This window comes from Platichthys flesus, chromosome 5, assembly GCF_949316205.1.
Source record: "Platichthys flesus chromosome 5, fPlaFle2.1, whole genome shotgun sequence".
NCBI lineage: Eukaryota > Metazoa > Chordata > Actinopteri > Pleuronectiformes > Pleuronectidae > Platichthys > Platichthys flesus.
This window is the reverse complement of record NC_084949.1, coordinates 11118773-11140359: the sequence shown is the minus strand read 5'-3', so window position 1 is coordinate 11140359 and position 21587 is coordinate 11118773. Positions and strand designations below refer to the sequence as shown.

Genomic DNA, 21587 nt, shown 5'->3' with positions numbered 1-21587 from the left:
CCTATTATGTTATGATTTAGCACCTAAAATAAAAATTACTTTTTATTTTAAAAAATAAAAATTACTTTTTATTTTAGTTCATTCATTTATTGCCTTGGATTTTTGTGAAGCTCTTTGTAACCTTGTTTAGATAAGTTCCTAAAAGTTAGTGCTAAGTTTGTTGCTTGCTAAACTCCTCATATTTCTTTCATGTACAGGAGGAGAACCGGGGAAGGATGGAGCAACTGTGCCAACTCTTAGCAGGACCATCTCCATGCCTGTGGACATCGCTGGTGAGGGTTTTCTCTTTCTGTTAAGTTCCTTTGATGCTATTTAGCTTTACCAATTATGATTAAATAATGCTAGCGCAATGTTGTCTGTGCAGGTATGCAGAAAAGCCTGAGGTCAGACTTTGACATGGCGTACGAACGGGGACGGATCTCAGTCTCTGCAGAGGATGGCAACACTCCTCCCAGCTTTACTCGGGTCAGTAATCTGGAGATGAGGTCGACTTTATTGACTCCCTTAAGCCATTTTCAGACATCACCTTCGGTAAAATGCGGAGAATTGATTACAGAGTTTACACAGAGTTAACCTTTCCCACATGCACAACACAGCAGGAGGTTCTCTGCAAAGACGCGTCCGCAACAGCAACAAATCCACTGCATAATTTAGGCGAGACATGGAGCAGCCGGGTGGAGCCGACAGAGGTAGGAAGTGACGTATTAACGCCGCTGCCAAGACCACATGATCTTCTTGACAGCACAGACAAACTCTCTTGATATCTTCGTCTTCGTCTTCTATGTGTGTGTCACCGCGTTTTTACCCGGAGATATTTGTTTTGTTTCTGATTTTCCGTTTTTGTGTTTAACCACCCCGTTCCCCCCTAAAAAACACACACACACTCTCGCTCGAAGTGTATCCACAGGGAGAGTCCATGCTGTGTTCTCTCCTTTAATTCTCCATGCACCTCCTGTGAAGAAAATACGGAGGGACTGCAGAGTTCACTGCATATCTGAAATCAGCTTTACATGAATGTGATAATTGCAGCAGCACAGTAATGCAACATAGATTAAATGTTTTCCACAGAGCATTAGCAACAACAAAGTAATCCAGTATATAAAGTACCTTAAATATTTAAAAATATCTGTCCTCTTTTCTTGTCCTGTTGACTATCAGCGATTATCTGTTAAATAATTTTTGCCCTCCTCTGTGTGATGTAAAAAATATTTGCATTTTTCCAAAACACCCTTTGTGAGACTGACGGCAACAATTCTTTTGTCTCATCATGCCAACTCGTCTCTTTCAGAGGCTGATTATCTGCTTTACAAGCACACTGTTTTCTTATATATATAAATGTATGTTGTTGCAGTCTGTGTCCCAGGAACAGCGGGAGAGGAGGGTGACAGTAGATGAAGCTCCCTCGGGGATCTACCTGTATCCAGAAGAAGATCCGGGAGTGGACAGTATTTTCACACCGTTAACCAGTCGATCCAGTGGTGCTCTGTTTGAGGACGCTCAGAAGGAGGTCCTCAAGCTCATGAAGATTGAGGTTTGTTGAATTATTTTTTTTCTCTCAAACTGTGTTTTCTATTCTTTTGTAGTGGTGTCAACTTAATCAATTGAACATGGAGCCCAATAGTTATATACCATATCTGTTTAGATAGAGTGGCTTTAAATCGTCACTCGTGTTGACTGTATTGAATTCTAGTGTGACAAATGTTTTTATCATACCATTTTTCATATTATCATGCAGTGTTCGTGCAGTTACACTGCAGTATAAACTGTACTGACCGAATTCTTGTGGATTAAGAAATAATAACAGGCTCATCACGTTATTCTTTCTTTGCATGAATGAACACATTGTCACAAATCTCCCTGGAGCATCTGTTAAGCGATTATGATGTGGAAAAGAGGTCAGACAGCGGGTCTTCTCTAAAGGAGCTGGACTCAGTGTGTAAATGATGAGGGGGAGAGGGCTGCAGTGTCACGTCCCAGTGTCGCCTCACAGTGTCTCACAGGCTGAGACAAGAGTTAACATAATAGAACATGCATGCTAATCAATCTCACAATAATACTTCAAAATCCAGACACGTGACGGCAAACCTGAGTTCATTTCAACTTGACACCACTGTGGTGACAAATGAAACTCATTAAATGCTTCTGTGGTACACAAGAAGTCATAGTGGGATCCAACGTAATACATGCATTTGATGCAACATGTCATAAACCTTTGGTTTGTGCTCGTAGAAGACATTGCCTAATGTTTCAAAACATCTTGATGTCGTAACGAGATAGAACCATGGTTTTTGAAATTTATGTTACAGAACGGTCTTCATGGAAAGTGCAAACAAAGGAGCATGGAAACCTTTCACTCACGTTGTTTCTCTACTTTGCCTGTGATCGCTTAACTCTTAACTCTGTCTTCTCAGGACCCTTCTTTGTTGAATGGAAGAGTGACTCTGCACCATGCAAAAGCTGGAGCTGTCTTAGCCAGACAGGGAGACCAGGTAACACACAGGACCCATACGACACCTTGATTACTGCCCCCTATTGGCTGTATACTGCTTTACAAAGGCAGATGCAGTAACCCCAGACTCAGTGAAGTTAAACATTTGTCAGACTATACAACTGTGAAACAGATCAAAGATTGTAATGAACTTTGGATTTAATTATAGGCTCATTAATTCACAATAGTACAATCAGATACTGCTCTCTGGCTTTTGATCATTAAATACTCCAACAGGAAAATAAACCATCCACAAAAGAAAAGCTAGTATTCATAAACTATATCTATTTACTTGGTCTCTGTCAATATTTTCTCAATTCCTACTGTATTTTGTATGTTTAATATATTCTTATCCCCCTGTGTGTTTGCTTTCTCTGCTTCTTCTCCTTTTTGCTGCTCAAGGACGTGAGTCTGCACTTTGTTCTGTCAGGCTGTCTGCACGTCTACCAGCGGATGATCAACAAGCAGGAGGCTGTGTGCTTGTTTGTGACTCACCCGGGGGAGATGGTGGGCCAACTGGCCGTGCTCACCGGAGAACCCCTCATCTTCACCATCAAGGCTGTCAGAGACTGCACTTACCTCAAGATTTCAAAATCGGATTTCTACGAGTAAGACGACCATCTTTAATGTGGAAGAAACAAGAATGACAAATATTTATTTATAATTAGTCATATAAGCAAGTTTAATATCATATATAAGCTGTCGTTAAGGCAATGGTGTCCCGTTTCATTTCCTACAATGCAAATACACATTCATCAAAAGTCTTTCATCTTACTATACGGACTCATGAATTGTAGTTCTGCATTAAAACATCTTGTGGTTAACAAAGCAAGTATTACATCCCCAGTGTTACTAGTGTCTGTGCTTTGTGTTGCCCCCTGCAGGATCATGAGGGAACAGCCCAGCGTTGTGCTGAGTGCAGCCCACACAGTCGCCATTCGCATGTCTCCTTTTGTCAGGCAGATGGACTTTGCTATTGACTGGATGGCTGTGGAGGCTGGCAGAGCCCTCTACAGGTACTCTACTTAAAATAATTTTGTATTTATAAAAACACAAAAAAGAGGACTAATTTAGCTTGTTTGCTCAAACTACATTTACCTCAACATTACAGTATTTAATTTCCTTTTATCATTTATCATGAATATGTAATATTTACTGAGATGCCTGTGTTCACAGACAGGACGACCGATCAGACTGCACCTACATCGTACTCAACGGACGTCTGCGTTCAGTCATCCGAAAAGCAAATGGCAAGAAAGAGCTCGTTGGGGAATACGGCAGAGGAGACCTCATTGGAGTGGTGAGAAACAAACCTGTGTATCTCTCAAGTGATAAGCTGTATTCAGACATGAACTCCAGAAAATGTCTTGACAAGTGGGTCTGAGTCAGACGTGTTAACAACAAGAGGAGAATGTCCAAAGCAATCAGGCGTGGCGTGGCGTGTGGTAAGAGCACGTAGGAGGCAGGACCAATCAATACTGCTGTGGAAATATTATATTTATGTGTGAAGCACATAGACACCAGAGTCGGTTCTTATCATCAAATCCCTCTTGAATCATGTTGTCTGTATGAGTTGACATCATCGTTTGGACTTTTATGAGGCACCACTCTTTCATCCTTAGATGTTGGTAATCTTTTTAGTTTTTTCAGTTTGCATCCGTCTAGAAATATGATCATCTGGCAGGGAACTCTCTGGTAATTTTCCTGATTATCACTTTTTTCAATCCCAAAATATGTCCACAGTTCAGTGCTTGTCTGCAAGCAGCATACGTCTTATTTTAACAGTGTGTGAAACATACCGAGGGCATCTGCCTCTGAGCATCATGGGCTTTTACTGCAGTTTTTGTTTCTCAATGATCATAATGCAATATGAGGTGCTGGACAGATTTGTTAAGGTGTCAGTTTAATACTAAATTGGTTGAATTGATCATTTATTTTATATTTCCTTAACTCTGATATTGTGGAATTGATCACCATTTGTCTTTCTGTTATAATTGTTTTTGTACAAACAGTTTTGTTCTTCTTTAAACTTCAGGTGGAGGCATTGGCCAGGCAGCCTAGAGCCACCACTGTCCATGCTGTGAGAGACACGGAGCTGGTCAAGCTGCCGGAGGGAACACTGAACAACATCAAAAGGCGATATCCACAGGTTTGCAACTTCACAAGCGGAAACTTGTCGTCTGGTTGAGGTTTTGTGCACTAATGAAATTGACTGATGCCTGTTGTCTGTATTGTAGGTCGTGACAAGGTTGATCCACTTACTAGGCCAGAAGATCCTGGGGAACCTGCAGCAGGGCCGAGGGCCGTTCTCAGGTGAGCACATATCGCTTATATCTCAGAGAGGTGCAGTATGACACCAGTGTAGGTCTGAAAGGAACCTAAAGCGAGGGGAATGAGGTGTGACACCGTAAGCACAGTGGCTATTTGTCTATTAACTGTTAGATGAAGACTGTAGGCTATTTGAAAGGTAGACGGAAATAAGTTAATGAGCCAAATTAAAATATTCCTTTAGGTTAAAGATGTGTAGCTACACACTGTGCTCTTTTTCTCAGCAGCCTCAGTAGCGCTTTTATGTGAAAATGTATGAGTGGGGGGACTCCTGAGTTTGTAAGCGCATGTTCCTGGCCAACAGCTGACTACCCAATAAAGTATTTTACCTTTAGTACATTAGTTTGACAATTATTAGAACATTAACTAATGACACAACACCATAATAATTTTGTTGACAGTGCATTAAATAGGCTCTACAACACCAGTGGCAGCAACTCTAGGATTGTATGGTCAATTAAAAGCACTGCGATCTTTAAATACATTTATGGGTTTGATGATCTTTATTTACATTGTTCTTTTCGGTAACGTAACAGATCTCTGTCACATATGGACAATACAGAAAATGCCTGTCGCATACTTTAATTTTACAATTTAAGATCTCCCAGAACTCTTCTAGTAGTAATAGTAGCTTTATTGTCAATTTCTTCACATGTTCAAGACATACAAGGAATCGATAGGACGTTTCCCCACTCTGCCACGGTGAAACATATAAAGTGCACAGGCACAACAGATAAGACTGTCTGTATGTTCTGCCACTGTCGGATTATGCAAACATAACCAAATCATGTTTGAAAAGTGAAATATGATGTAATGGAAATTCCTGCTATAATGAACTGTATATGATTTGGTGTATATGTTTTTCCACATTGTATATTTTATCAATGCTTTAAATATTGTGTGAACAAAGTTAAAGTTTATTTTGCTGGCTACTTTTTTGCTACTGCCTGGTTGCTCCATATATTCATGGAAGGTACATTTTTTGCACAGTAACAACTCCTTGTCTTTGTCTGTCCGACCTAATGCATTTCTCACACACTGTGCTTGTGCTCCCCAGGCTCCGCTCTGAGTCTGCCCAGTATGACCACTAGTGCAGACGTAACCAACCCTGCCAGCAACCTCTCCACTGTGGCTGTGCTGCCTGTGTGTGATGAGGTGCCCATCAACGCGTTCAACCTGGAGCTCAGCCATGCCCTCAGTGCCATTGGTGGGTATTTATCTCGTCACAGCCTGGTCATAACAGAAGTACATGAACAACTGCTAGTAGAAGATGCATTAGTGTGTCTTTTACATTATTATCAGTTTCTTGTGTTCACACATTTTGCATTGCCTCTGTCGGACATTTTCAGGGCCCACTCTGCTGTTAACCAGTGAAATTATCAGAGAACGTTTGGGGGCCTCTGCTTTGGACAGGTCAGTGAGACAATCACTCTTATCCTCTCAATTCTCCGTTAATTTGTATTGATGATTATCATTTCCACTCATTCTGTCTGTATCTAATTATCTTTCTAATCATTCTAATGACCTCTCTGTCCATTAGTATCCACGAGTACCGTCTGTCCGGCTGGCTGGCCCAGCAGGAGGACATCAATCGGATCGTCCTGTACCAGACTGACAACACCATGACCCCGTGGACGCAGCGCTGCATCCGCCAGGCTGACTGTATCCTCATTGTTGGCCTGGGGGACCAAGAACCCGCCCTGGGACAGGTGTGTGTGTGTGTGTGTCTGTCATAGCGATGGGGAAATACAATACCAGTACAATACTTTCACTGTGTTCATCTCTCTTCCTACTCTTCTCTTGTCCGTCAGTTGGAGCAGATGCTGGAGAACACAGCAGTCCGTGCACTGAAGCAGCTGATCCTGCTGCACAAAGAGGACGGGCCGGGCCCCTCGAGGACGGTGGAGTGGCTCAACATGCGCAGCTGGTGCTCTGGGCATCTTCACCTCAAGTGTCCCCGTCGGGTCTTCTCCAGACGCAGCCCCAGCAAACTGGTATTAAACCAAACTGCACTTTCACGTTTAGCTGTGTTTTTAACAAATATCTATCAAGTGGAGGAAAATACTTAATATATAGTGTACTATGCTATGCTACACTTGCTATGCTAAACCTGCGTCTATAATTGTTGATGGAAAGTTAACGAGTTCCATGTGCATAATATTTCTGCAGCGGGATGTTTACGAGAAGGTGTTTGAGAAGACGGCAGACAGGCACAGTGATTTCTCTCGGCTGGCCCGAGTCCTGACTGGAAACAGCATCGCCCTGGTGCTGGGAGGAGGTGGAGCCAGGTGAGAACAGTTTACCACAAGTGGCCATAGAGACATGTAGAGTGCACTTTGTGTTTTGAGTTCAGTAGTTAAAGATATTCTGATAGCAATGATGATTAAACACCTAATGTGAATATTAATGTGTTCAGCAGCCCTAAGAATCCCTTCAGTTTTCCATTATGTACATTAATACAGATTTGAATACAGTTAAAACACCCGTCTTATCACTCACATGTACAAAATTAAAAGATGAGCAGGAACACCAAGTATTTTTTTTAACCTCTGCGTATGTATCATGCACAGTTTGTGTCACTATCCTGGTATCTAACATGTTTTTCCCCGTGCAGAGGCTGCTCTCACGTTGGAGTTATCAAAGCTATGGAGGAGGCGGGGATTCCTATTGACATAGTGGGTGGGACCTCTATCGGCTCATTCATTGGTGCACTGTACGCTGAAGAGAGGAGTGCCGTCAGAACCAAACAGAGAGCCAGAGAGTGGTCCAAGGTACAAAACGCTGCTCTCATTTTAAGATGGCTGGTGAACTTTGCTCCAAGATGAAAACAGAGAGTAAAACCTCATGACATGAAAAGAATTACCAAAAATAAACAAGACCCATTTTCCTTCCTTTTATTAGGCAATGAACTCTGTTTTTAAAACAGTCCTGGACCTGACCTACCCCATCACCTCCATGTTCTCTGGCTCTGCATTCAACACCAGCATCTATAAAGTGTTCCAGGACAAACAAGCTGAGGTGGGGGTCAAATCTTCACGTTTTAAGTGGAATTGATTGACCAATGCAGGAGGTCTTATATTAGAAAGACAATATTTCTGTCTCCCCAGGACCTGTGGCTGCCATACTTCAATGTCACCACTGACATCACTGCCTCCGCCATGCGTGTTCATCAGGATGGTGAGTGACAGCTGAGCGAACTGCAGATGCTGCCATCCTGCTCTATTACAACACCATTTTGATGCATATACATTTTTTAGACAAGGTCAAGACAGCAGTTTTGCATGTTGCTTTACTGTTATAGTACTTTATACTACAGAACGACCAGGATTATTTTCTATCTGTAGCACACATACATACACATGCACAATTAAGAGCACGAGTTATTGCTTACGTCTTTCTTTGCATTTAACACAACTCAATCCAATAATACTGCTCTGAATGAGGGAGAACTAATGTGGCATAATCATCAAAACAGGTTTCAAAAGTAATTAAACATTGAGTAATGCTTGCAGCAGCAGTCAGAAGTAAAATAGCACATTTAGTAAAACTATCAACTATGTGTATATATATTTAATGATATATTTTGCACTCAGTCAACTGTCATAAGTAACTTGAGGCGCTGTTATATCTTGTATTCTTTATATGACAAGTCTATGAATATTGTATTAGAAGCAACACAAACACTGGAGTGGCTTTTGCGTCAGAGTCAGTAGACTGAATGGATTCAGATTAATGCTTCAAGGCGGAATTGAACGTGATGTGTTCTGAAACTGCCGTTGAATATAACACTTAGAGCGAATGGTTCTTCAGTCACTATGACTCTGGTTGTGTTTGTTTGATAGTGTCGAGAACGCTGTGCTGCATGTAAAGAAGCTGAAGCTTCACAAAATATACAAGAATAATTTAATGGATATAAGTCTTAAACATCAGGCAGGAAACTGAAGCCCATCACATCACATTTTAGATGGCTGGCTAACAAGAGTATGTAAGTGAACAGTTAATAAGACCAAAATAAGTTTGAATGACCTTACATCAAAGTAATCAAAGCCAATTGAATTGCTCCACTTTACTTGCAAACCACCTATTTGCGTTCACAAACATTGCAGTTTCAAAATTGCATTTCAATATGGTCTGGAGTCTGCTGCACTGCAAGTGCTTGTGTCTTTATTTACTGATACAGGGGTAATTGTGTTTTGTTTGACTTGCAAAAAAGTGCACCATCAATAACATTAGCTGAAACGAGTGGTTAGAAATTACCCCCCGCGAACCCAACGAATCCAATGAGCCATTTTAGATGCAGTTTAATTTCACACGATACTCAGTGTAACGCTATCATTTCATTTACAGTGTTTTGCATTAAATTAACTGGTGTTATTGTTAAATGAGATTTTACTATCATTGAGACTTCTGACTGGATTTGAGGGTTTAGGGGTCTGACAGGTTTAGTTTGCATCTTGGCATGTGTACGAACTAACTGCTGGAGCAAAACCTTTCTCTCTCATGATTCCAATCATCTTTCTCAGTTTCCTTTTTCTTTTTCTTTCTTTCTTTAGTAAAATATCTTTCTGACTCCATCTATGTATTAATTCTATAAAATTCCTCCTTCCTTCTGACTTATACTTCTTAACAAACTAAATTGATAAAGCTGTAGCGGTTTTGTCTGTAGTATTTGTGTTTTAAACTTATTAGGTTATATCATAGATCTGATCTATAGTTTACTACGTAGACAAAATAACTGTAAAGTAGTCGCTGAGCCCAAACAGCTGACTCCCCTCCCCTGTCCGTGTCAACATGTAGGATCCAGAACACAGCACCCTGCCTCCTCCCTCCTTGCTCTTTAATTACATCCCCCGTTGCTTCCTTCACCTCCATTCTGTGCGTCCCGTAGTTTCTCTGGTCTGTGTTTGTCAAACATCACTAGTGTGGTACGACTCTGTCGCTCTGGCTTCAACGTAAATGTGTGCCATTTTGATGAGAGAACAGGTACACAGTGTCATTGGTTTGCATTACATATTTTGACTTCATCCACAGAGAGAGACTATACCAAAACAGCGACATTGACACATGTAAAACCATTTAAATTTTTTTTGTTTGGCGAATTCAGTTTGAGTCCAACACAGTATTACTCTATCTCTCTCTCCTTCTTTCTCTCTACTTGTCTTTCTTCCACTTTCCACTTGCTTGTTAATCCAGTCATCTAACAGCGCTAATATACTTTTAATACCCTAAATCAACATATCAAATGAACTTTGCATCACTGTTGTCAAGATATGAAGTTAATTTAGACACATCTGTTATAATTCACTTATTATTTGTAGCATTGATTGTATATTTACATTTTTTTATGTTATCACAGTCACAGGATTATATCGGCCTTATTCTAAAATTTCGGCTAGAAACCATAGACATAAGTTATTCTGTCAACATTGTTTTCCTCTTCCTCTCTGTCTTGCTCTCGGCAGCTTCTTGCACTCTTCCTCTCCTTGTTGCGATTATTTCTTCCTCTTTCTCTCCTCTCCCCTCTCGTTTTCTGCATTCTTCCTCAACGCTTCTCTCTCTGTTATTGTCGCCCTCTATTTCCATCTGTGACATGGAGTCCGGCCGGTATTTGATGTGTTCCTCCTTCTCCATCTCCATTTCCTGACAGGTTGCGTCTGGCGCTATGTTAGAGCCAGCGCCTCCTACACCCCCTATTTACCTCCCCTGTGTGACCCCAAGGATGGCCACTTGCTTGTGGATGGTTGCTATGTTAACAATGTCCCAGGTCAGATTTTTAAACACCCACTCACCGGAACCTCCCCATCCCTAAGTCGACAGTCAACCTTTTGGCTCCCCTCCTCCTCTGTCTTCTCCTCTCACTAACTATCCTGACCAGATGGACATCGGGAGCCCATGGTTTGGAAGGAAAGACAAATTCCAATATATGAGGATCAGATCTGATCTGTGCATCATATTTTACTACATATTGAACAATAGGACATATTCTCTCTCCCATTGGCTTTGTTATCCACATGCACAACACACTTTCTTCAAACTTCTTAGCCCTAACTCTACGGGTCATAGAGAGATCCATGCTGCTCTGGTTTTTTAAGGACCTGTGTTTCCAACCAAAATGTCCCTTTTTTCACAAACAGACAGGCATTTGCTTGCTGTAAGCTCTGGTTAGCTGATGCAAATCAGGCTTGACTTAGATTTGGTTGGAATTTCAATGTGAGATCAGGTGCACAGAGCTCAACAGCTCAGGAAGTTCGTCAGTTCAGGAAGTAAAAATCTCCTTCATTATCTGAATCAAGACTTTCAGGGCTCCTGTAGTTGCCAAGTTGGTATGACATCAACTGCATTTTTAGGAAAAAATTGTTTTCATTGGCGATTTCAGGAAGCACTTTACTACCCACAATCGTCAGTAATAACTGTCTGATTGGTAGAAGTCAATACTTCACCTGCATAATATGTTGCTAACGGATCGTTTAGCATTATGTTATGTTTACCACAGAGCACCCATGATTTCCGTTTGCTGCAATAAGGAACAAAGAACTGTAGCTTGTCGATGACGACATTATTGTTACACTAATACAGTAGGTTAGGAGACTATACACTATATGAAATCCTATTTACATACATACAAGACACTAATATATTTCATTACTACATTCTACTTCTTAGATTCAAGCACTGGATGTCGAGGGATCATTTACAATGGATGTGTACTGCCTTCTCTCTTAAAAACTTGGGGACTGTGGGTCCAATCTTTAATGGTCACGATTCCTCTTGTAGCTGGTCGGCCTGGTTCCAAGCTCCAAGCTGTTTTCATTACGCTGTAGAGGCAGTACAGTGTGCTTTGGATGATACTTCCTGGAGATAGTGAAGGGCTGCCCCATATCACCATCACATCTGCCTGTTGTTGATGCTGCTGTAGGGACCATGGTGCGTTGAAGTGAGCGTAAATCTTTTTTTTTGCTTTGGACTGAAGAACAGCTCGTTTGACAATGTCTTCCAGAAGTGGTTTCATTTCAGTCATCCCTACCAACAGGATCATGTTCAGTCTCTCCTACACAGCCCCTGTCCTTCCCCTGGCTATGCTTGCTTTTATGTGCATACAGTGAGCCTATATATATTTCTTATCAATATAACATATATTGATGGCATATATTACCCTTTATTCATATTTATTATTTTTTATTTGGGTATATGTGTTCTGGATCCTGCTGTTGTCAATCGTAGCCCCCTAAAACGAATGAAGCCTTTAAATTAAATGTAGGGCAAAGTAATGGAAATAGGCAGTAGTATTTCCTTTACAACCTTATTCCAGTAGGATCATTCTACCTCAGTATTTACTCCACACACAGTTGCACTCCTTCCTTTTCTCTGGGGTGCTCCTTATCCTTCCAACCCATGCAGCGCCCAGGCTGCTCATGCCCCCTGCTGGCACCGAATGCACTGCAGGACTGAGCAGGCTTGGCGCTTCCCTGCCATGTTCATGGTGACAACTGCTCCAAACATTGTCACAACACCGGCTGCTGCTACTTGTCTTGACAGAGTGGCATCATCTTTAAGCCACTGAATCTGATTGGTCTCTGTATCTGTGGATTCTGCAGAAACACAAGATATTTCATTTGGTTACCTACCTCAAAGCGCTGTTGTTGGGACATAGTTTGGAGATTCAAATAGCCTTGCTCTGCCCTGTGTTGGTTGCCGTTTACTTACTTACCTTCTGCACAGGTCACAGGCTCTCTGTGCGAGGTAATGAGGTTTGCAGTGGTGCACAACAGAGTCTAAAGGTGAGCAGAGCCACAGTCCTACAAGCCATTGCAGGGACCTGCTACCTTCTTTTAGCCAGCCTGGCCCAGCTGGCACTGGGATTGTGGTCTGTCAACACTAACTTAATAACATGTAGCAAACAATATTGAGCTGTTATCCCCCCTCCCCTTCCTCCTCCCTCCCTTCCTCCCTCCCCTCCCTGGTGTACCAGGCTCTCTGTGGCGCTATGTGCGGGCGAGCATGACCCTCTCAGGGTACCTGCCGCCTCTCTGCGACCCCAAAGATGGCAACTTGCTAATGGACGGTGGCTACATCAACAATCTGCCAGGCAAGTAGAGGTGGCACCCCCCTCACCCCCCTCCATCAGTATACTATACGATCCTTAAGTGTCCACCCGACTCCTGTCCCCCAGAGGAGAGGGGCGGTGGAGCGGGGGATAAGGACAATTTTTAGGAGGGGGTTTAGATAAGATGGAAGTTATGATAGGTCGGGTAAGTATATATTCCTAATACTGGTGGAGGTAGGTCTGAGTTTTCCCCGACTGAAGATAAAGCTGGTTCCTTTCATGAGTTAATAAACTCATTTGCTGAGACATATTAATCAAGATGAAATAACATTATAAAACGAGTGAGTTCAGTGTTTTACTAGAAGGGGAAAAGTCAGCATCCTGACAATAATTCATGGTTGTGGTTTAAAAAATAATTAAACACTGAAAGAATCAAATAAAACACTGCATATGGGGGATGTTTTATTTGTCTTTCAAACAGCCTGGTGTCAGATACGTGTGAAATTTAAATTGGGGTTAGGGGGTTTCCTCTCGAATCACATTTGATCCTTGACGTACTATACATTTTTAGAAAACTTTTAGAAAACATTTAGAATTCTTGACACACATGACACCAGTCTGCTTTGAGGTTAAAGTTCCCCTCATACTGAAATGAGCACTTTCTTGTCGGGTTGAGCGATAATTCGATGTTACCATTTATCGACTTTTATCAGAATTATGTTTTGAGTTTTATCATCATATAATTTTTCAAACGAATTGTTCAAAAGCAAGCTTTCATTTAAATATCCCAAAAAAAGAGTCCTAAGAAGTTGACATACAAGGAGTGTGGTCTGGTGTAACCTGCAAACATGTCCCACATTCTGACACATGTATTTGTCAATATCCCATAATATCTTCATTAACATTGTCACGAATGATTTCATCCTTATCGCCCAGCTCTACATCTTTGTTATGCTGACGCTCAGTTCTGAAATCAGTATTTGCCTCTATAACCAGAGAGGACAGATGATTGCAGGCTGTTTTGAAAGAGGAGAGGGGAAGTGTTTTTGTCTGTGAACCATTATATACATCTACATTACCTGCAGGTATTTTCGAAGGATTTGCTGCAAACTGAATTTGAACATCTTTGTAATGTTTATGCAAATTAACAGTTGCGTGAGATGACTTATATTTTGGTTTCATTATGACGTGCAGACAATACTCCCCCGAATGTCTGTGTGTGTGTTGCTGGTAAACATTGTTCTCTGTCCTAATGAAACAAAGCCATATTTCACCAAACTCTGTGCTGGGATATTGTAATTTTTTTTTGTGTTCGGCCTGAGGATTGTGTAATTATCTCCTGAGCTGTACACGTCTCAGAGGTTTGTGAAATATGGTTCTTTCTGGGCCCAAAGATTGATCCACGGAAAGGGAGCCTAGTATAATCAGCGTTCTTCATTTCTGAAGTTTGTTGCTGTGCTGTTTGTGCTCCATCAGATTCATCTATAGTTGTTCTTGGCACGCCGGATCAGTGCTTTGGGCCTTTGGGATCTCTTCCCATTTCTGACTTTGAATAGTCTCAGCACCACAAAAACGCTCACTGCCCCGAGGCTCTTTTTAACGCTAACAAGTCAGTGAGAGATGTTATGACGTCAGGCCTTGTGCTTGTTGGCCAGAAAAACTTATTTTTTTAACTTAATTTATATATATATATATATTTTTTTTTAATTTCAGAACTCTCTGACCCAAATTTACTATAAATACCCTGAAGTGTCTGACAAGTTAAAAAAGTGATGTTTTTGTGTTGCTAGTCTGTTTGAACACTGTGGCTCTTTATGTAAAGTGTTAAAGAAAGTGACATGACACTGAAACAAGAACTCGTTCTCTGACCATCTCTGCTGCTGGATTTTTTTTTCGTGCTGTGTTTGTGTGTCTGTGCACGTGTGTGTGTGTGTGTGTGTGTGTGACTTTTGGTGTATACGCTACGCGCCAAACAGCGGACATTGCGAGGAACATGGGAGCCAGAACCGTCATTGCCATTGACGTGGGGAGCCAAGATGAGACTGACCTCTGTAACTATGGCGACAGCCTGTCCGGCTGGTGGTTGCTCTGGAAACGGATCAATCCCTGGGCAGAGAAAGTAAAGGTACTGTACTGGTGTGGTGCACAAAGCACTGGCCCTTTTGATGCCTCGGCAAGATGATAACCACAGAGTGCTCCATTTGAGTCTCTGACCGTTTCCTGTGGTGTCAATAGTGAATTTAGTTTTCTCCTTCCATTGCTGCAGGTGCCAGACATGGCAGAGATCCAGTCTCGGCTGGCGTATGTGTCCTGTGTGCGACAGTTAGAGGTGGTGAAGAAGAGTGCCTACTGCGAGTACATCAGACCGCCCATCGACCGCTTCAAGACCATGGACTTTGGAAAGTTTGATGAGATCTATGTGAGTTACGTTCTAAATATGGCCTTAAGATGAATTGAGTTCATTAATTCACTCATTTATTTGAGTCAGTTGTCAGCTAGTATTGACTCGATCGATTTCTGACACATCATTATCTGCTGAGGGCTCCACATAGTGCATACGATTACACACCGATCAGTTCGGACACTCAATTTAAAAAGGTGGAGACTTAATGTAGTGCATGTAATGTATATATAGCAAGTATATGTTGACTCAAAACACTTGAAATCATCTTTTACCCCAGGATGTGGGCTTCCAGCATGGCAAGCTGGTGTTCACTGGCTGGGCCCGAGGGGACATCATCGAGAACATGCTGAAGGACCACCACTCAGCGGACTACAACAATAGCAAGAGGACTGACGTGAGACGAACACACACTCTCACACATATATCATAAATAAATAAGTACATAAATGTTTATACATAATATTCCCATTTCTTGCCTCGCAGTCCTGCACGTGTCCAGCAGCTGACTTCACTGACCTTGCAGAAATTGTGTCCAGGATAGAGCCGGTCCAAACCTATGTAGCTGCAGATGGTGAGGAATCAGATCCTTTCATTGTGGTTAAAAGCTTTCTTCTCATTATATCAGTCAACGCCTAGATAACTCTTAACAAATTATTGGTCGTAAGTACACATTGTGTAAGTAAGTCCCTGTTTCTGCCGTCTCCCTCTCTATACGTGAACTACTTCAAAATCATGTTGGATTTAATGTGTTATAAATAAGGGGTCATGTCTTTCACCTGGTTTGTTTTATTGAAATGTTGTAGGTGATGTTGCCAATATAGTTTTGTCGCTCAGACACACAGTAAATCCTATGTGTCACAGCTCCCCTTAATCTTTCCATTCAGCAGAGGAATCGGACTGTCTGACGGAGTACGAGGAAGACGGGATGGACACGGTGAGAGAGGAGGAGGGTGAGGAAGAGGAGGAAGAGGCAGAGGACCTTGACGACCACTCCCCTGGAGAGTGGGGGCAGAATGGAGTCTTCCAGAGTGTAAGTGCTCACAAAAAGAGAACTAAGGATATGTCCGGTGATCCCATAGTTTTCTTATTGTCAGTGTAGCTAAAGCCTGAAGCCAAGGAGTTTATCTTGACTCAGTCCCACCTACACTTCCATCACTGTCGCAGTTCATATTTACCACAGCAGGGAGGCAGGGGGTCCTCTAAAGAGAAAACTGGTGTTTCAATCTCTGAGTCCCTCAAATCTGTATGCTGAAGTGTCCTGGGGCAAGAAGTGAATCCTGAATTGCCTCCATCAGCTGTGCCAGCAGTGTGTGTCTCTGGAGTGTGTTAGAAAAAGTAGGAATGTGTTAATGTGTGTTAATGGATGCATGTTTCTTGTGCTGTAAAGTGCTTTGAGTTGTTGACAAAAGTCCACTTACCAGCTGGAAATGGCTGAGCTCTTAAGAATGAAAGCCTTACACCTTTGACCGTCTGTTTTGCTCGGCAGGATGAGGAGAAATCTGTGAGGCAACGCAGGAAGCTCACCAGTGACACCTCGGAAGTGTCAGACTGCTGACAGAGGGCCGCTGAGAAGTAGAAGGAGATTAACCAAGAACAAGGGACAAATCACAGGCTCATGCATCGTCAAGGCTACAGGACGCTGCTCCTGCGACTCCTGAAACTCTGAACTACTGTTTTTGCTATTCTGTAGAGGATCCCAGTGGATTCTCTAATCTGTTGAACCTTAATTTCATCAAGTCCGGGATTGGCATCATCTGTCGCATTCTGACCACCGGGTCAGAGAGATCCTCCAAATGAGGAACGGTTGTCGAAGAATTGGCCACTCTGTGTTTTTCACATCACTTCTACATCAACCTGACCTGTTGTCAGAATCCCTGCCTGCCAAAAGGTGAACTCCCACAGCGACCAACTCGACCGATCCACTTCCAGTTCCCTTCTTCAGATCGCCTGCACGTTCCATCTGCATCTTTGAATCGTCATGTGCATCTCTAGACTTACAGCTGTGTTGCACTTGATTGTAATTCACAATCCATTCATTTCTATTGTGGGGCGTGTGTTTTTCTTGTGCGTTGGAATGACTGGTACACAAACAAAGCTGTGACTTGATGAAATGGGAGCAGGGCACTGAAAAGAAAAGTAAGAAAGTCGTGCAGTTGAACTGTAGTTAGTAAGTTAGGTAAGTTTAGCATAGATGTGAAGCGGGGAGTTTAGTAGGGGAAGTTATAGGAGGACCAGTTCTCCATGTAGCCACCAGGGTAGAGTTTAATATGAATGTACAGAGGCTGGACCAGTGTTTGGAAGCAGGAGGAAGGGGTTGATTCATATTTAAAGAGAAAGATGTTTTAATTTAATTTGTAGAAAGTTTTGAAAAGTGGGTTTATGGAAATAAAGAGATGGAGGTGTGCCGACTAGAAAAGAGACGAACCAGTGATATCTACTGTAAAATGTGGAGAGAATGTGAGACACAGCGTCTGGGTGCTTGAAATCGTAGGTTTCTGCTGTTTTAGATGATGCCAGATAAAGACGATGCCTTTTCGACCAGTGTTCGATGAACTGTGACTGCGGAGAAGAGGGCGAGCATTCGACCGACACGCCACCGGCCTCCGCTCGCACAAGGTCACACGTACAGGACTCGGAGCTCCTGTGTGCAACACGATATCTATGACGAAGAAAAGACAATCTCCAAAACCACTGCAAGAGATTATTGTCATCCTGACGTGGATACGCAGAATTCTCGAGTGATCCTGAACTCCAAATGGACTAAACTTCACCTCATGTAATTATAAAAAACACTTCATTAATAGGGACCTAATGTAGAAATTGTAACAAGATTATATAATATTATTCACAGTGTTAATATTAATATATGTATATGAAGTGCACATTTGTAAATCAAGGCTTTGCTGCGAAACAAGGGAACCTAATTAAAAAAAAAAGGTTTCCTCTCAGAAAATCCATCCTGTTTTTATGGATGGTCCAGATCAGCTTTGTGCTTTTCGTTTATAAATCTCAACTACTGGCTTTTAAAAGATGTTTTTTTTTTTTTTTAAGATTTGGGGGTGGGGGCTCTCCTATTTCAATTAACCAGGCTTTAGCTGTTTTGCACTGAAACATTTGAAGTACTCCTTGCTCAGAAGATGTTTGGTTTAGCAATTGCCATCCAACTTGATATGCCAAGGGAATCTAAAAGAAAAGTGATGCTAATGTAACATGCATATTGGAAAATAAATATTATATGCATCATGTTTTTTGGCGTTATCTCTTATTGTTTTGTAGAGGTCAAAGTTGCTTGGTTCTCAGCAGCAAAGTCAATATTTGCTCAGGTGATATTTGCTTTTCCATTATGTATATGTTCAAAGCACGTGCAAACTGAAAAATGAAAGCTTATATGAAATCCATTTTACTGTGGACCCACATGTTCTAATTTCCTTGATGACCTCTTTCTGCATAGTTTGTTGTTGACAGTTGTCCCCGCTTCTTGTTCAGAGACGACCATGTTTATGTAAAACATTTCTAAAGCAGAGATCTGTGAAAAAAAATTTATAATAATATGGAGAGACCAACAAAAATAAATAAATATGTTGTCCATTTGTCCGTCCGATCAAAACAAATCCAACAAAATAAAATCCTGTGGTAATGATTATTTGCTGCCTAAAACCCCTTCTTACTGGACAGCGAAACATCCTATAAAACTTTATCTAGGATATTTTGAGAGGACGAAATTTCCATAATGTGCTAGTGGCTCTGTGATATCCAGTGGTAACTGATTCCCCTCAACTTAAAACTAATTGTGCTACCTAATTGTGCTACCTCACTTATTAACAATTAGCTGGCAACATAGAAATTATCTGGTAAAAAGGTTGGAATTCAAAGTAGACAAACTGAAGGGAATGTCGGCAACAGCCAAACAAAACACTCTTATTCCTTTCACATTTGGTCGGACAAACATTCACTCGGACTCAAGGGTAAACAGATACCATTATGTGAGCCGGAGGTCAAGGTCACAGTGGTCTCATAAAGTACGTTTATGTTTTTCTTCAGTGGATCAGACCGACATCCTGACGTTCAGCAGTGTCACCGATAAAAAACAAAAGTCATCACCTCCAACCTGTTGATCATCTGATGTGGGACTTCCTGTGTGTTGTTGATAAACTGCTATAAATCCTCAGATAAAGAGCAGCACCTGACGCTGAGCTCACAGCTTTTATGATCCATATCTGTTTCTACTGATTGTTTCCATTAGACAATATCTAACCTCTGTAATGTTATTAATGACAAATGGAAGGTATGAAAGGACTCAGGATAAAAAGGGTCCGAAATATAAATGTTGAAGACCTAGAGATTTACTATTTGCTTTGTAACCTCAGGTTTATACGTATATACATTAAAACAGTCCAAAAACTTTAATTTGCTTTTATTAAAAGCATATTAGTAATAATTCTACAACTCAGGTTTGGATTTCAGTCTTAAATTTCAACGTCACTTAGAATATTAATAATAAGAAGAACAATAAAAACAATAAGAAGTCAAATCTAGTGTTAGTTTTTTACTAATATGATTTTAGTAAATCCAATTAAAGTCAAGTTTCGGTTTGTTTGTAAGATTACACAAAAACACAAGACATACTTACAGAAAGGCGGTGGATGGATGTGGTACAGGTCGGAAGAACCTATTAAATGTCGGTGTGGATCCAGGAATATTTAATTTGTATTATATTATTTTCCATTGTGATACATTTTCACTGATTTCCCAGGGAACAATTAATGGGTCTTGATGAAAAGATTAGAAACACTCAGGGAACTGAAATCTATGCGTGTGTGTAATTTGAAGCATCTTGTCTGGAGTTGTGCCATTTAATTTTAGCTAGGTTTTAGTGTGATTCAAAAGAAAAATGTTCAACCAAATGAAACATCACAAAGACAATTTGTGTTTTCTCTGAATTGGAATTCATCCAGAAATCAAACTGTGACAGATTTTCTCAGTTAGTCTGATTGAATTTCATGAATAATGAGGGAACATGAAAGCTTACCACAGAGATCATGGAGGCCATTTCAAGAAATTCCTTAACTTTCGACCGAATCGTGAATCCATTTGAAATCACAGCTTGTGTCAATAATCGGTCTTGATTATATCATAAATATAATGTCTACTATCACTGTTATTATTGACTGGACTGTATCTCAGCGACTCTCTGAACCTGCAGATAAGACCAGTGCACCTGACTATGACTCAACTTGTATTCCATTACATTAACAACTTTCACATGATCCATGGTATTTATGACATCTGCACAAACCCTGCACACACTATCAATTTGTATCAGTGAACACAGACGGAACAAATCTACTTTGTTCACTCTCTCAATACCTTGTTTGTTTTCCGATAATTGAAGCTCTCAGCTTTAAGCAGCTATCTAACATAAGAAGGACTTTACACAACAGTCAACAACATAGGAAAACCAGGCATGACCGAGTGTTTATTTTAAAACATGTTAAGTAAACACCTCCCATGCTCACACGGACGCTCTGAAGGCTGAGAAGAAAGCAGATGGATGTTTCTGTAAAACATGTGAAAGTTTTCCTTATGTGAGGACATATGAAAACAAAAATAAACATATACATTATTTAGAAAGAACACATAATTAGATAAACACTAGCATACAAATATATATGACACTTTTCAGTTATATAGACCTAAATATAGAGGGGAACTGGGCTTTTGAGCAAGGCACTCAATTTGTAGGTGTGACATTAACTGAAGGAAAGTTTCACGTAGAATAATGCTACATGCAAAGCAAATCGATTAGTTAAATGGAGCCTTTGGGGTCATGCTCCATCCCTCCACTCAATTTCATGGAAATTGTTTGAGTAGTTTTTGCATAATGCTGCTAAGAAACAACTCTTGGTGGAGGTAAAAGGTCGTAAGGGCATTTTAAACAAAAGTGAAAATAGTGCCTCTACCACCTATTCACATTTTCAGAACATCTCATCTCATCTCATCTCATTTTCGTCCGCTTATCCGGGGTCGGGTCGCGGTGGGAGCAGCTCAAGCAGGGGGGTTTCATTTAGAAACCAAGGCTAATATAAACTCAGCGTTAGGCACAGCATCTAAGACTGCGCTTGCTCAGGCTAAAGGGCAAACATGATCTCCATAAAATCTCACGAGCTTAAACATAAAAACTAGCATCTGATGCATTGCATAATCTTATCACTATGTCAACCAATTTCTACACAGGGGGGTGGTTCAAAATTTGGTATGGTTTGCCGTCACGGGGGGGGGCTCAGCCGGCAGGTATATATGCAGGTCTGTGTCCGTCCCTGGAA

General features: G+C 41.2%; 1 protein-coding gene across 5 annotated transcripts in view; it reads left to right on the top strand.

The window, feature by feature from the left end:
- Positions 1 to 18509, top strand: part of pnpla6 (patatin-like phospholipase domain containing 6) — a 28048-nt gene extending 9539 nt beyond the window's left edge. Inside the window, exons 13-37 of one of the 5 annotated variants that reach the window (XM_062387225.1) lie at positions 198 to 272; positions 365 to 465; positions 597 to 689; positions 1352 to 1531; positions 2412 to 2489; positions 2891 to 3096; positions 3373 to 3504; positions 3665 to 3788; positions 4524 to 4637; positions 4726 to 4801; positions 5874 to 6023; positions 6166 to 6229; positions 6357 to 6525; positions 6628 to 6810; positions 6986 to 7104; positions 7431 to 7587; positions 7718 to 7834; positions 7924 to 7993; positions 12786 to 12902; positions 14837 to 14985; positions 15127 to 15279; positions 15542 to 15658; positions 15748 to 15835; positions 16152 to 16294; positions 16751 to 18509. In XM_062387225.1, coding sequence (XP_062243209.1) covers positions 198 to 272; positions 365 to 465; positions 597 to 689; positions 1352 to 1531; positions 2412 to 2489; positions 2891 to 3096; positions 3373 to 3504; positions 3665 to 3788; positions 4524 to 4637; positions 4726 to 4801; positions 5874 to 6023; positions 6166 to 6229; positions 6357 to 6525; positions 6628 to 6810; positions 6986 to 7104; positions 7431 to 7587; positions 7718 to 7834; positions 7924 to 7993; positions 12786 to 12902; positions 14837 to 14985; positions 15127 to 15279; positions 15542 to 15658; positions 15748 to 15835; positions 16152 to 16294; positions 16751 to 16819 — 3044 coding nt within the window. In that variant the 3' untranslated portion in view covers positions 16820 to 18509. Of the gene's footprint in view, positions 1 to 197; positions 273 to 364; positions 466 to 596; positions 690 to 1351; positions 1532 to 2411; positions 2490 to 2890; positions 3097 to 3372; positions 3505 to 3664; positions 3789 to 4523; positions 4638 to 4725; positions 4802 to 5873; positions 6024 to 6165; positions 6230 to 6356; positions 6526 to 6627; positions 6811 to 6985; positions 7105 to 7430; positions 7588 to 7717; positions 7835 to 7923; positions 7994 to 10463; positions 10581 to 12785; positions 12903 to 14836; positions 14986 to 15126; positions 15280 to 15541; positions 15659 to 15747; positions 15836 to 16148; positions 16295 to 16750 lie in introns of all 5 variants that reach the window. The other 4 variants (XM_062387223.1, XM_062387224.1, XM_062387227.1 and 1 more) reach the window with 4 other exon arrangements.
- The last annotated feature ends 3078 nt before the right edge of the window (positions 18510 to 21587 follow it).